The following is a 14,993-nucleotide window of genomic DNA, read 5'->3' as shown; positions in this document are numbered from 1 at the left end:
AGTGCTATCAGGCCTTTAAAAAGAAAATCTAGAAACTGGAGCTATAGTATCTTCAGAATGTTATTTTTGGGTTTTTAGGCTTCCAAGAGAATGGTTTTCTCAGACCAGACCTTTGTTCTGAGATCAGACTACTGAAGTATGTAGGAGACCAAGTATGCATTTTTTACTTTGATAATTAGAGAATGACGGGCTTGTGAATTCTGAAAAGTTCTCCGTATTTCCTGTAATGTTGATTTTAGGAGGAATAGTTCATGGCTGAGAGGTTGGTTTGTTCTATAATAAGCTACTTTTATCAAGAATAATTCACAGAGCATTTGGAAGGAATTTTGGTTCTCTTCCCTGTAATCAAAATAGAATTACCTGGAAAGGTTTGATTGTGCTAGTAAATGGAAGGAGTACCTAGTGGCAGGAAGAAGCCACTAGGTACTCCTGTAATTATAGCACTTCTGTAATTTGGTTTATACCTCTGAAGTGTCCTGTTCTGTGAAGGAGCTATCTATGATGGCTGACAGCCTGGTTCCTAGAACCATGACTGGGATCATGAAGAGAGGACTTGTACATTTCTCTACTCTAAATCAGTGTGATTCTTGCTTCAAGTCTTTTTTGTCTTCCCAATTGTAATATCTGCCTTTTGAAATTATTTTCTCTCTACCACAACTCTAAACATTATTGGAAGTTTAGAATCAATGTAGACCACCCTTTAAGTCTAAAGACCTTCATACCTACTCCACTTTAGCCACCTACTCCCATAGCTGTATCTTGGACTTTGTGATCATCCAGAGCATTGCTACTTCTGAAATCTTAGGCTTCACTCTCCCATGAGCAGGCCACAACTTCTTAAGCTTCCAGCTCTTTTCTTTACTTCCACTCTAACCATTCTCTAATTGTATAAGATTCTGGTACTTTGACTCCTAGTTGTGAGGTGTGTGGCAAGTAATTTCATGTTTGTTTATTCAATAAATATTTATTGAACACCTTTCTGTCCTAGGGATATAATGGTAAACAAAACTGATCTGGACCCTGCCTTTACAAAACTTAAAGCTTATTGAATGGTGACAGACATTAAAAAAGCATTAAACAAATATATAATTACAAATTGTGATAAGTGCTATAAAGGAATGAACAGGGTGCTGTAGGAGAAAATAATAAGAGGAAACCACTTTAGATTGGATGATGAAAGAGGGACTTTCTGACATGACCTTAAAATGGAGACCTAAAGGACTAGAAGTCCCTTGCCATGCAAAAAGTTAGGGGAAGAGTGTTTCAGTCGTAGGAGCAGAATGCATGAAAGCTTGAGGTAGGAATGAGCTTGATGAGTTAGAAGAACTGAAAGAAGGTCCTTGTAGCTGGAATTCACTGAGGGAGGGTAGCCTGAAATGAGGTTGGCAAGTTAAACAGAGACCAGCTGAATTAGGGCCTTGTAAGGCATGTTTAAGTGTTTGATTTTATTCGAAGTGTTTTTGGAAATAGTTGAAAGGTTTTAAGATGGGAAATGATATATGGTCCATTTTATGTTTTAAAAAGATCATTCTGACTACTTCATGCAGAACAGACGGGAAAAGGCTAGAAGAGAAGCAGGACAACACTTAAGAGGGAAGTTATTCATTGTCTAGAGCCAGTGTTGGCTTGAGTTAAGATAGTAAGGCAGTGGGGCAAGGAGTAGGTTTGAGAAATGTGTTCATGGTAGGAGTGCCAGGATTTGATGGTTGGATGTGGAAGACAACAGAGAGGGAGGTGTTAGGAATGACTCCCAGTTTTCTGGTATGAACAAACTGATAATGCCGCCTCTTGAGTGTGTGTGTGTGTGTAAGAGAGAGAAAGAGCATGAGAGAAAATACCTATGAGGATAAATGAATCTGGAGTTCAGAAGAGTGGCCTGGGTTAGAGGTAGACATTTGGGAGTTGTTCCACATATGGGATATTTATTTATTTATTTTTATTTTAAATTTTTTTCATACAGGGGATTTTAAAGCAATGGGAATGAGTGAGAGAGGAAAAGAAAAGAAAGAGGAGGGCCTGGCACTGGGATGGTGACAAATCACATTTTGTAATTGATATTTTTTTCGTTTTAACTTTAGAATAGATTTAAGTTTAGCCTTCTAAAGTCAATCTCACTTCCTTTCAGGTAAACTTTCTTAGTGGGAGAGAAAGGAATGTAGTTACTGCTACCTGGGAGGGTGGGGGATGAAGGAATAGAGGGAGGGCCTCAGGGATTCATATGGTCTCCAGATTATTTCGTATCTGGAGTAGTTCACAGTATGCCCATTATGAGTGTTTCTTGTCTTTCATGTGTGTAGAGGAGAGAAAAGGCTGAGAGATTTCTAATCCATAGGGTAAAGTTCATGGTAATCTGAAGTTTTCCACAGTCTGGTTCCAGCCTGCCTATTCATACTCATCATACCATTCCCCTCCAACCTCCATGCATGCTGTATTCTGTTGTTACAGTTTTTAACCCATAATTTCCTTTTTTATTGAGCAAACAGACTACTATTTTAAGTTTCTGTTTCAGATAAAGCCTTCCCTGATTCCCTCAGGCAAACTTTGGTATTTGTTTATATTCCCAGTGTGCACTGATTAAAGAAAGTCTTTTATTAAATTTTACTGTTTCTTGCATTGACTGTCTCCTCACCAAACTAATCTCCTTGACAGAAGGGATTGGTCTTTTTTCTTTATATCTCTTTTAAGAAAGCATTTGAATATTTGAGTTACCATTCTGACTGTCTTTGTTTGAGTAGGCAAATACAGCTTACATTTCCTTCCGATAAGACAAACTTGCAGGTTTAGAAAATATAGAGAGCAAGAAAATAGTTGAAAATGTCTTTCCCAGATCTATTTTAATAGGTAGTTAAAGTATACTCTTTTAAAACTATGGTAAGGCAGTCTCTAAATTATATTCTTTCTTATCAGCCCCGAAGCTTGATATTTAAAAGAAATATTTACTTATTTAAAAGAAAGATTCATGGTAGTTAAGGAAATAGAAGCTGATTTAATGGGATTGTTCTGGTTATTTAAATTATCATTTCTATAGAATACCTGAGCATATTAAGTTTTATTTGGAACTACTGATAATCAAAAAACAGATCAGGAATATTGTAAAACTTCACTGTAAATTCCTAGTCTACAAATTGATTTATTCTGTGATTCAGTTTATGTCTCCTGTATGTACATAGTAAAAAAAAAAAAAAAATTTCTGTACCCATGAATATTATAATCTTCTACTGCTCTGATATATGTAGTGGAGCTTTTTCAGTAGATTTGAGTAGAAAATTAGATAATGAATTCATTCCAGTTTAAAAAAAAATAAAAAACTTTGACATTCTTCTTTTAGTTCTCGGTGGGAACCGCTTGTGAAGCCATTCTGTAGACATCTCATGGAATTCTTTATTTGCCAGAGAATAACAGAAATAACTGTCCTGGGAGTCAGCAAGTACATAAAACATTTCACAGCATCAGCTTGTGTACTGCATATTATTCTGAAACTATATACTTAGCTTTCTGATGAACGACTTTTATTTGTCTTCCTTTCTTTTATAGGAATATATTTGTCCCAGATGTGAATCAGGCTTTATTGAAGAAATGACAGATGATTCCAGGTATTGTACAAGCTCATGAATAAATCAGGCATTCTGTTATCAAAATTATTTTTCTCAACATCAACTGAATGAATAGAAGGGAATTTGTTTTATAACATACTCTGTTGAGAGAGAGAAGAAAAGTGGCAGAGTGAAGGGGAAGAAAAATGGGAAAATTTGGAAAATAATGTGATTAGTGGGTGTGATGAGATCTACTGTGGCATTCCTTGGAAACCTCTGTATCCATATCATAGTAAATCTGGTAAGTTTTCATATATTTTCTGAGAGTTTGGGGTTCTCTTGGATTATTGGTTGGTTTTTAGTGACCACTCTGTGGCCTGAAGGTAAATTGCTGTTATACTTCTTTGGTGGGCTGGAGAGCGACTTCTGGCAAAGATATCTAGTAAGATAAACAGGCTGTTCTAGCCAGGGAAACTGAGTTGTAACTCTTGCGGAAGCTTTGGGTCCCTTGTCTTTATTAGGATTATTGCGGTCAAACTTATGCCATCTTGCCACTGTAATATCAGTGTGTTGGTAATGCTTGAAATTGGCTCTTGTTGCTTTTACTAATGGTATAAAACCTATAAAAAGGGGACATTATTTCTGAAAGTGACAGTGTTAGGTATTCCTTCTTGGTTAATATGATTAAAACTATGAAAGCTTAACAAAAAGTAGAATAGTGTTGATAGGAGGGCCTTTTTGGGGTAAATGTAATAACACATTTGTTCTTTTGTGGCTATCTGGTTAAACATTGGTTGGACAATTGAAGAAATACTGACTGGGGAAAAAGAATCTGTAATCTGAAACTTCTTTTAATCTTGGGATGACTTTGGGGATTTTAATGGCAGTAAATAATTCCTTTACTGTTGCTGTTGGCAGAATATAAAGTTGAAGGTCCCTTCCACAACCAGGAAAAACTACACATTTTACAGTATGTACAATTAGTTTAACTTTATTAATGATCAGTGATTATATATGTATAAATGAACTGGAGCTTCTAAGGCAACATATGGCATGGGATCTAGTTTGGTACAACACTTAAGTGTTGATATAATAATCTTGGTTTTAAATAACACAATACCAATTCTAAATCTATAAGATTAGCTTGGTAGCAAAATTAGCAATTTTGTGTGGATGGCATGCTAACTTGGGACAGCTTTTTATTTGTGCTGTTATAATTGCATCTAATACTTATTTCAAGCAGGTATGCTCTGCATGCATTGAATAAAGAGCATACTGGTTGTTGGGGGGCGATTTTTTCAGTTTTTAAATACTAATCCTGGTTTCTTTAGCCCTGTATACAAAGTATGGTTATAAATGAGGTCTGTGAGTAACTGCAGGATGAATCTTTTCTAGCGGGGAACTATGAATTCTATGGATCCTGCTCTCACTTGACTTAATTCTTTTCTTTGTGCCTTTGTAAGTCAAAGGTTGTCCTGTACAGGTGTTATTGGTAGCAGATACTCAAATGCAAAGATTATGTCCTTTGAAAGATCAGTGTTTTAAATAGTTGAAGAAATCTTTGTCTTAGAATCAGTGTCTTAGAGGTAACATGGTATTCCCTTCTATAAAGTTCATAAACATTTGCTTATTTGAATACTTAGCAATTACAGTAGTAAGTAGTGGATGGTAAAAATTAATGAGAGCAAGTTCTTATGTAAATATTGGATAATGGGTTCCATTTGCTGTTAGACATTCATCTAGAGGGACGTCTTGTAAGTTTTCTTAAGCTTTGTAACATTTCTCAGAACGATGTGGTTGTTATTATCCCTTCTCTGTGATTAGCCGTATCATTCTTAAAATACAAAGGAATTATAAGGAAAGGGAATGCTGACTGAGGGAGTTTCAGGGGGAGAAGAACCCCAAAAGATAGGGCTGATAGCTTTAATTACCAAAGATGTTTGAATTCTTGAAACTATATGGTAAAGTCAGGAAAGAGCCCTGGAAGCCTATCCAGGCTTGAGTAATAAAATGGATACATAGTGGTAGTTCAATTATTTATCTATTTAGCATAGATGTACTGGTACTTTTGGGCTTGTTCTACATTTGAAGTGTTTTTTACAAACAATGTTTTAACTTCTGAAGCAAATACAGTTGTTCAATGGTTTCTAATTAGAGAATAAGGCCTGAGAATGATGATGTAGAGAATGGCATTAGCCTCGTTTTTTCACTTTTGGTTCCAGACTAACTGAAGTGTGTTTGTTTCCTCAATGAGCTGAGTGCAATGCCTGGATTGGTATTGTAATTCTGAAAATGAAAGCTATTTGTAATAGTTTGTGGGCTTTATTTCATTGGGGTGAGTGTGTGCATGCTTGTGTGCTAGTGAGTGTGTGCATGCTTGTGTGCTAGTGTGTGTACTTTGGTGCACTTGTGTGTGTCTCTTGAAGTAAAAGTGATATCCAGCAGTTCTTGTGATACTTTCCATCCCGTTTCCGCCAAAGTGTGTTAGCCAGTTTCCTCTCTTCTTTGCAGATTTCATGGGGACAGTGGGATCAAATATTTTCCCCCAGTCTTTGGGAATAGGTTTATACATGTGATATTAATTCAACAACTTTTACTTTCCAGTTATCAATATAGGATATGGTAAAGCAAGGTTTTCAAAAGTGGTGAGTGCTCTGTATAATGGCTGACATAATAAACACATATATTTGTGGTATTAATAAAATACAGTCTTTACCCTCTGAATTTATGTTTATGAAAGGAGGGGAACAAGTAGAAATGGATGAGGCAAATTCTAGATATTTATAATACAAGGTCGAATTTAGAGTCAAAGTCAGAGTGCAGAGGGGTTTGGAGGAGTCTTGTTTGGTTGGTGAGTTTAGAAAAGACTTAATGGAGGATGGGCCCTGAAGGGTGGGTAGGATAATCATAGAATAAGATAAGCTATCAGAAGAAGAAAAAATATTTATTGAGCCCTTTTGTAAGGTGCTAAATATAGTACCAGACCCCTTGCATTACTACATTTAATCATTCCCAATAGTTTCAAATGTTGTGTTCATCTGGTGGTTAAATGGTTTTTTAAATGAAATATTATTTTGAGAATCTTGTTTTATTTCTTAGCTTCTGAGAATAGATGTTTTTCTTCCTTTGCTCAGATTTGAGTTGCATTGCTGGCTGTGGATCCTTCTTCCTTCTCTGTGATAGTCCCTCTCCCCAATTTTTAAAAAAAATTTATTTATTTTATTTATTGATTTTTGGCTGTGTTGGGTCTTTGTTGCTGTGTGCGGCCTTTCTCTAGTTGCGGCGAGCGGCGGCTACTCTTCGTTGCGGTGTGCGGGCTTCTCATTGCAGTGTCTTCTCTTGTTGCGGAGCATAGGCTGTAGGCGCGCAGGCTTCAGTAGTTGTGGCACATGGGCTTCAGTAGTTGTGGTTCGCGGGCTCTAGAGCGCAGGCTCAGTAGTTGTGGCGCACGGGCTTAGTTGCTCTGCGGCATGTGGGATCTTCCTGGACCAGGGCTTGAACCTGTGTCCCCTGCATTGGCAGGCAGATTCTTAACCACTGCACCACCAGGGAAGCCCTCTCCCCAGTTTCTCATTTGGCTTATCCTTGATTTTGTAGTTTGTTATAATATTTTTCATAGATTAATCCACATGCCAGTTCTTCATAATTTCCTTTGAGGGTGTCATGTTGGGATGAGTTATTTTTCCTTATTGGGATTTGCTCTCATTGTACCATTCTGTATTTAGCTTCCAGGAGGGAAGCTTGTTCCTGGGAATAGAATCACTACTCATTGCCTTTTCTCTTCAGTTTTTTAGGTGGTGGCAGCAGCACATCAACACATTTTGCAGAGGTAAGTTTTCCTTTGGCTGTATGGATTCTTTAGATAGTGGGTGGGTGTTAAAACCATGACAGATTTTCACTTCCCAGTGCAGCAAAACATCAGAATATATAAGAAAAATATGGGCAAGAGTAGTCTTAGAAAGATTTGTGTTCAGTAGTTGGGGCTTTGGCATGTTACTTTTAGTAAACCTTTGATTAGGAGAGAGCTGTGCTATATTTGAAACCTGGTGATGTTTTCAGTTCTGTTTTCTGCTTCTATATTGTGTATATGGTGTGAGAATAAAAAGCTTGTGTTGTTTTTTAAATAACAGTGTTGCAGACTCTTAGTGGTCTGACAGTCAAGTAAAGAACAGGGCAGGATGAGTTGTAATTGAAGTCACAGTGAGGCACAGTCTATGATTTTACACAGAGGTACTGGTTTCTAGAGATTACCTTTAATGAATGTGGTAGTTTGTAATTGGAATTTCAGGGCCAGATTAAGGATAAGATATTTGCTTGCCTTCCAGGTCTCAAGATGGGACCTACAATTAATTTCCAGTTCTTTATATAATGTGGCATCCATATTTTTTGGGGAAAATAATCTTAACTAGGATTTGAAAATAAGAGATTAATCTGTATCCTTGAATACCATTTTAAATTAAACGCAGTAATTTTCTTTTTCATTTAATCCATTGACTTAAAATCTGTTTTTTTTTGGGCCATTTTAACCATTTTTAAGTGTACAATTTAAGTGTACAATTTTAAGTGGCATTAAGTACTCTTTGTTTATAAGCATTTAGAGACTGTTATCTCACAAGGGACAGACCAGCTCTGCCTACAAAAAACACTGGTTTGCTTTTGATCCTGTTGCCGCACAGCTTGGTTAGCTCTAGAAAGCTAACAGGTGCTAAAAAAAAAAACAAAACACTTAAATCCCATAATCAGAATTTCTTTCTGTTTCAGGTTCACATTAGCCTTTTTTGGAGATAGATCAAGTACCTGAAGAACTAGCAAAACTTTTTGGTAGTTATTTGTGTGTAAATTAAAACTGTATTTGCAGTGTATTTGAAAACTGGTATTCAATAAGAAGCCCATAAAACCCTAAGCTTCTCTTCTTTATCCTCTGAAAATTATCTTAAGACCTGTAGCTCCCAGGTTTTTAAAAAAATTTTTTTGGACTCGCTGCTCAGCTTCCCAGATCTTAGTTCTTTGACCAGGGATTGAACCTGGGCCCTGGCAGTGAAAGTGCCAAGTCCTAACCACTGGACCGCCAGGGAATTCCCAGCTCCCCAGATTTTTCTGTTGTTAGATTTATAGTCAAGAAACTTAATGAAATGTTTGGGTAACAGTCCTGTTTTATTAAGGTATTTTCTTTTACTTATGGTCTGTGGTACTTCTTAATATCCAGTATTCAGCTTTTTGCTTAACTCTGAACTGCCTTGGTACATGGGTTGATTAGTGTGATTCAAGACAGATTATGTCTTTGAACTCCCACTTTCTCATTTTGGTGGATGGAAAAATATTACTTAAAATTGATTCTGCTAGCCAGGCCTGGAAGCCTTTCTGGTTTTAGTAATTTTTTTCCTTGTGTGTGCTATTCCTGATTACACAGATTTTCACTTACTGGTTATGCATATGCAGAAGAGACTTCATCTGATTTTCCTTAAGTGTTAGTTCTCTTTTAGGAGACGGAAATACATTGGTCTGTCAGTTTTATAGATATGACTCACCAGGAGGAGATGCATTCAGAAGAAAAATAAATATATATAGTCAGTTTCCTAACTTTAGTAATGCTAAATCTGACACTGACTGCATAAGTTATCCTTCAGGTGTTGAAGTAATTTTGCTTAGTCATAGCCTGTGACTTCATGTTCTTAAGGGTTTGTAGCAACGGCATGATTATGCCCAGTTTTCCCTTGTCATCATGCCTGAATATTTCAGTTTTCTCCTTTTTAAACGATATTTTGCACGTAAAAAATAGAAAAAAAAAGTCTTATCTTTTAATACTGTAGAAGTTGTCAGGGATTTAAAAAAAATCATCTAAGAAGTATATGTTTAGTGCACTTCCAGCACTCTGCTAGAAGTAGGGGCAAGAAGCAAATGTTAACGGTTGCCTTGCCAGCAAGGAACTTATAATTTAGTTGGGTAACAAGTGCAAACATATGAAACAGATATGAAAACAAGTGTGTACAGAGAGTATAATAAACTCATTATGGGGATGTAACAAGTACAGTAGAAGCGAGAGATTAGGTGGGCTGCAGTCTTTGGGAAGACTAAAATCTTTAGGAAAGGGGTCAAATGACATAGTGATATGCACGGATCCAGACTGCCTGAGTTTAAACCCTGGGTCTACTACTTACTGACTAGGTAACCTGGGCAAAATTACTTAGAATTTCTCTGTGCCTCTGTGTTCTCCTTTGTAAGTTGGGGAAAATAATAATACCTACCTCAGAGGGTTGTCATGAGGATTAGGTGAGTTGATACATGCCAGGTGTGTGGGCCAGTGTGCCTGCCATATAGTGAGCGCTTAATAAATTTTAGCCATTATTAAGACTTCATGGAGAAGGTAAAACTCCTTCATGGAGAAGGTAGAACAAGGCTTCAAGTACTAAAGCCTTAAAGGGTAGGTGGAATTTAGATAAGCAAAGAGGTGAGAAACGCTATCTCAAGATAGTATTCATAGGCCATAAGGTCTTATACCAATGTCTCTGGAGGAAAAACTTAGAAAGAAAATTATGTGTGGAGAGGGCTTCCCTGGTGGCACAGTGGTTAAGAATCCGCCTGCCAATGCAGGGGACACAGGTTCGAGCCCTGGTCCAGGAAGATCCCACATGCCGCAGAGCAACTAAGCCCGTGTGCCACAACTACTGAGCCTGCGCTCTAGAGCCCATGGGCCACAACTACTGAGTCCGTGTGCCACAACTACTGAAGCCCGCGCGCCTAGAGCCCGTGGTCTGCAACAAGAGAAGCCACCACAGTAAGAAGCCCGCACACCGCAACGAAGAGTAGCCCCTGCTTGCCGCAACTAGAGAAAGCCCATGCGCAGCAATGAAGACCCAATGCAGCCAAAAATAAATAAATAAATAAATAAAAAGAAAATTATGTGTGGAAACGAAAGCTATTTTTCTTTTCTATATTTCAGTTGGTAATTTCAGCAAAGGCTTATGGCTCAATTTTGCTCTGTTTTTCTTCAGCCAGAGTTGCTTGTACAATGAAGAGGTTATTTTCTTAATTAGCATTTACTAATAGCTGAATTCTTAAAAATACTAGATATGTCAGAAGAGGCTTAGTCCAAGCAAAACTTCTTTTTTTTTTAAATAAGAATTTTTTTCCTTTTAATTAATTAATTAATTTATTTTTATTTTTATTTTTTGGCTGTGTTGGGTCTTCGTTTCTGTGTGAGGGCTTTCTCTAGCTGCGGCGAGCGGGGGCCACTCGTCATCACGGTGCGTGGGCCTCTCAGTGTCGCGGCCTCTCTTGTTGCGGAGCACAAGCTCCAGACACGCAGGCTCAGTAGTTGTGGCTCACGGGCCCAATCGCTCCGCGGCATGTGGGATCTTCCCAGACCAGGGCTTGAACCCATGTCCCCTGCATTGGCAGGCAGACCCTCAACCACTGCACCACCAGGGAAGCCCCAAAATTTCTAATATAATTGGTATTGATTTTTTTTCTGAATTGGGTCTGGTGGGGCAGATAGGGAGGGTGGAGGAGGGTTGCCAGTTAAATGGGAACTATGAGTAATGTGTGAGGGTCAGTGGAGAGTGAATCTAGAAATGTTGCTAGCAGTTTGTAGAGAGAGAGGACATAGCTATACTGAGGTTCCTGTTGATAACCTGGGGAATGGAGCCCATGGCTATCTGAGGGGTTTCATTGACTACTTGAAAGCTTCTGACCATGACCTGGTGCCAGTGAGACATCTGATCGGAAGGTCTCAACTTACCTCAGTTTTATCACTTCAGTGCAAGAGCGGCTGTGGCTGCTGCCTCAGATTAGCAGAAAATAAGATAGATGGCTTTCTAGAAAAGGAACTCCCAGGTGTGCAAGAAGGCAGGGTACTCTGAGCAGTCTGATTTATATTTATTTAAATAAAGTTTGTTTTGCTACATATGCAACATTACAATGGGCAATAAAAAAGATATTAAAAAGCATCTGGAGTCCCACTATTCTAAGAGCCCCCTTTCTCCATACATTTCCTTTCAGGTTTTGTCCTGACGCATAGATACTGAAAGATATTGTAACAACATTAAGAAGATTTTTTTTAAAATGAAAAATCTTCCATATTCTCATTACCTTATTTTTGCTTTGTTTGTTTATTTATTTATTTATTTTTAATACTTTCCATTTCTCACATTCATGCTTCATAACTGTTTTCAGATATAATCATAGAATATACTGTATTGTATTTCTGATTTTTAAAATTTACTTAGGATTATGTCATAAATCTTTTTTCTTATCTCTTCATAGTTATAAGAATTATATATTTTATGACTTCATATTATTTCATGCCTGTGCTATATTAAACTGTTATCCTGTGTTAAAACCTGTCTGGTTATATGTGATGGTTGATAATTGACCATACCTCTTCCCTCCATCTGAGCGTCTAGAACATACTGCGAAATAAAACATAGACGCCAGGCAGATGGAAATAAAGATTTAGTTTTTATTCAGCCAAATTGGAGAGCACAGTTGATCTGCGGCCAAATGGACATCCTAAGTCTGTACAGGATGACCCACTTGAGAATTAGACGCTGCTGAGCAGGCACAAATACTCAGAACCACTTCTTTTGCATTTGTGCAGCCTCCTTATAAATGAACTCCATCCATTGGAGAAATGCAAATTAGCAAATGTTAGACTTTTGCCACTCACCAATCAGATGCATCACTCCTCTGGTAGGGAAGAGTAATGAGGAATGAATGAAGAGGTCAGAGGTGAACATTAAAACTCTGATTCCTCCCTCCTCCCCTTTGGGTTTAGTAATTTAAGTCTATAGTTAGCAGGGGTCTGGGACTAGTACCTCTGGTAGTTAGGGGAGGAGATCAGTAGTCTTTGAGGGCAGTTTTACTTCCACCTTCATGAAGGCTGTCTCCAGTACCAGCTCATGCTCTTTTGTGTGTGCTCCTGGGACCTGTGGAGAAAGCTCTGAAATAATCAAGAACAACATAAAGTTAAATTAAATTGAACTACAATAAATAAAAGTGTTGATATTCTACTGTTTTTGACCTACAAAGATGGTAATTTTAAATGATTAAACCTAGTGAAAAGAAGTTAAAGATTTCAAACCTTTAACTTTCCTTTACCAAGTGAATCATCCTTTACCTGTTTGCTATTCTTCCCAGTCTCAGCCAGAGGGCTTGTAGTCAAATGCCAGGTAGAGTTTGGGTTCTTTGAGCAGCTGCAGCCTGGATGGGATCTTAAAGGTTGAATTAACTCAACCAAATCTTTCATCTGTCTCACTTTTTAGTATGAAAAGTTAAAATAGCTCATTTCACAGTGCTGCCTACTTCACATCCAGTCCATTTGGAAATACCAAGTAAAACTCCTGAGCTCTTCAACAGTTGTTCAAAGAATAACTATGTTCATGTCATTCATGACTAAGTTCACACCAGTAATACTGTTGTCAAGCAAAGACCATAACATAAACTCAATGGTAGCTGAAGGAAGAAGAGTGAAACAGAAAACAGTCTTGGTGTCAGCCTTGCCAGTTTTTTGTTCAGTGACTGCCAGTTGACCAGAGTCCATAGCCTCTAAATTTAAACTCATTTGGGAAAAGGTGCCTTTCAAGAGATTGTTTATGGCAGAGTGTTTACATTTTGGGGGGTGGGTGGGCATTGGACATCGTATTTTTTTCTTTGTGAATGACATTTGGATACTCTGTATTTTTATAAAATTTAGGAATTTGCCATAGTCACCCATAGTCTTTTTTTAAAAAATTTATTTTATTTATTTTTGGCTGCGTTGGGTCTTCGTTGCTGTGCGTGGGCTTTCTCTAGTTGCTGCGAGCGGAGGCTACTCTTGGTGGCAGTGCGCGGGCTTCGCATTGTGGTGGCTTCTCTTGTTGCGGAGCACGGGCTCTAGGTGTGTGCGGGCTTCAGTAGTTGTGGCACGTGGGCTCAGTAGTTGTGGCTCGCGGGCTCTAGTGCGTAGGCTCAGTAGTTGTGGTGCATGGGCTTAGTTGCTTTGCGGCCTGAGGGATCTTCCCGGACCAGGTCTTGAACCCCGGTCCCCTGCATTGGCAGGCGGATTCTCAACCACCATGCCACCAGGGAAGCCCCTCTCCCATAGTCTTGAGATTTGTTTTGAGAGTCCTTTCTTTCCCAGCCAGCATATTATAAACCTCTTAATTTCCATTTATTTTTGAGCCTTATATTCCAGGCATCCCTGAGCTGATTTGAGGATGAGCACTGTTTTTATTTTTCTTTCAATATCCACTGCTCCTGGTAGTCATTCTAATGCTTCTTATTCTTTTTAAAAAACTATTCTAATTTTCCTTAATTTATTGAACAAATAAATTTATTTTCTAGAGACCCAATGCAGCCAAAAATAAAATGAATAAATAAATAAATAAATTTATTTTTTAAAAAGACCTTGTATCCAGGCTATGTAGAGACCTTTTAAAATGGAATAATGAGAAAACAACCCAGTTTCAGAAAATGGCAAAAGATTTGAACAATCTACTTCACCGAAGAAGATATATAGATGGCAAAAAAAAAAAAAAAGTGCTCAACATCATTAGTCATTAGGGAAATGCAAATTAAAACCACAATGAGGGAATTCTTTGGCGGTCCAGTGGTTAGGACTCTGCTTCCACTGCAGAGGGCATAGGTTCGATCCCTGGTTGGGGAACTAATATCCCACATGCCACGTGGCATGGCCAAAAAAAAAAAAAACCCACCAAAATGAAATACCACTATACCACTTACAGCATGGTTAAAATTTAAGACTGACCATATTAACTTTTGGTGAGGCTATGGAGCAACTGAAATTGAATGTAAAAATGGTACAACCACTGTAGAAAACAGGCTAGCTGTTTTTTAAAAAAGACAAAAATACTTCAGCCATATGATTCAGCCATTCCACTCCTCTAAGATATGTACATAATTGTTCATAGCAACTATTTGTAATCATAAAAAATTAGAAACAACCCAAATGCCTGTCAGCAGGCGGATGGATAAACAGATAAATAAAATTTAAATTATTTCAGAGGTAATTTGTTTTTTTTCCATTTACTCTTTGTTTAGTGATTCCTTGGCCAAACCCAACAAACACTCCCCTCACCAAGGCCCTTTTAGTAAAAAGTGTGTACAATAGAATGGTCTTATCAGGCATTCTTACACTGCTTTGTCACAGCTTTGCCACAGCTTTCTGATGAACCTTCTATAAGTTAAGTATTTTATAGACACCTGTCTTCACTTTGTGGGGATGCTGCCTTTTTTTACAAGTGTATAAATACATCCATTTTATTTAATCTTACTTTATTCTATGGTGGAAATGTGGATGTCATTGTTACAAAACACAAGGTTGTAATGTTGATCTAGATGGTTGACTATGCTTAGGACAGAAGTTCATGATCACCTTTGGCTCAAGTTTTTATTTTTAGTATGGGAAACTGGTCAGAGGCATGTGGATCTGAGCTCAGTGTTAAGGTCCAGACATTGGCTTGT

At 37.9% G+C, this 14,993-nt stretch overlaps 1 protein-coding gene across 4 annotated transcripts in view; it reads left to right on the top strand.

The window, feature by feature from the left end:
- RNF115 (ring finger protein 115) overlaps positions 1-14,993 on the top strand; it is a 59,752-nt gene that overhangs the window by 14,986 nt on the left and 29,773 nt on the right. For 2 of the 4 annotated variants that reach the window (XM_036855533.1, XM_036855535.1), the window contains 3 exons: positions 3,535-3,593; positions 4,452-4,503; positions 7,320-7,362. In XM_036855533.1, coding sequence (XP_036711428.1) covers positions 3,584-3,593; positions 4,452-4,503; positions 7,320-7,362 — 105 coding nt within the window. In that variant the 5' untranslated portion in view covers positions 3,535-3,583. The remainder of the gene's footprint in view (positions 1-3,534; positions 3,594-4,451; positions 4,504-7,319; positions 7,363-14,993) is intronic. The other 2 variants (XM_036855525.1, XM_036855538.1) reach the window with 1 other exon arrangement.

Source organism: Balaenoptera musculus, chromosome 1 (genome assembly GCF_009873245.2).
Source record: "Balaenoptera musculus isolate JJ_BM4_2016_0621 chromosome 1, mBalMus1.pri.v3, whole genome shotgun sequence".
Lineage (NCBI taxonomy): Eukaryota > Metazoa > Chordata > Mammalia > Artiodactyla > Balaenopteridae > Balaenoptera > Balaenoptera musculus.
The sequence above is the reverse complement of the archived record's forward strand: the minus strand, read 5'-3'. Positions and strand labels throughout refer to the sequence as shown.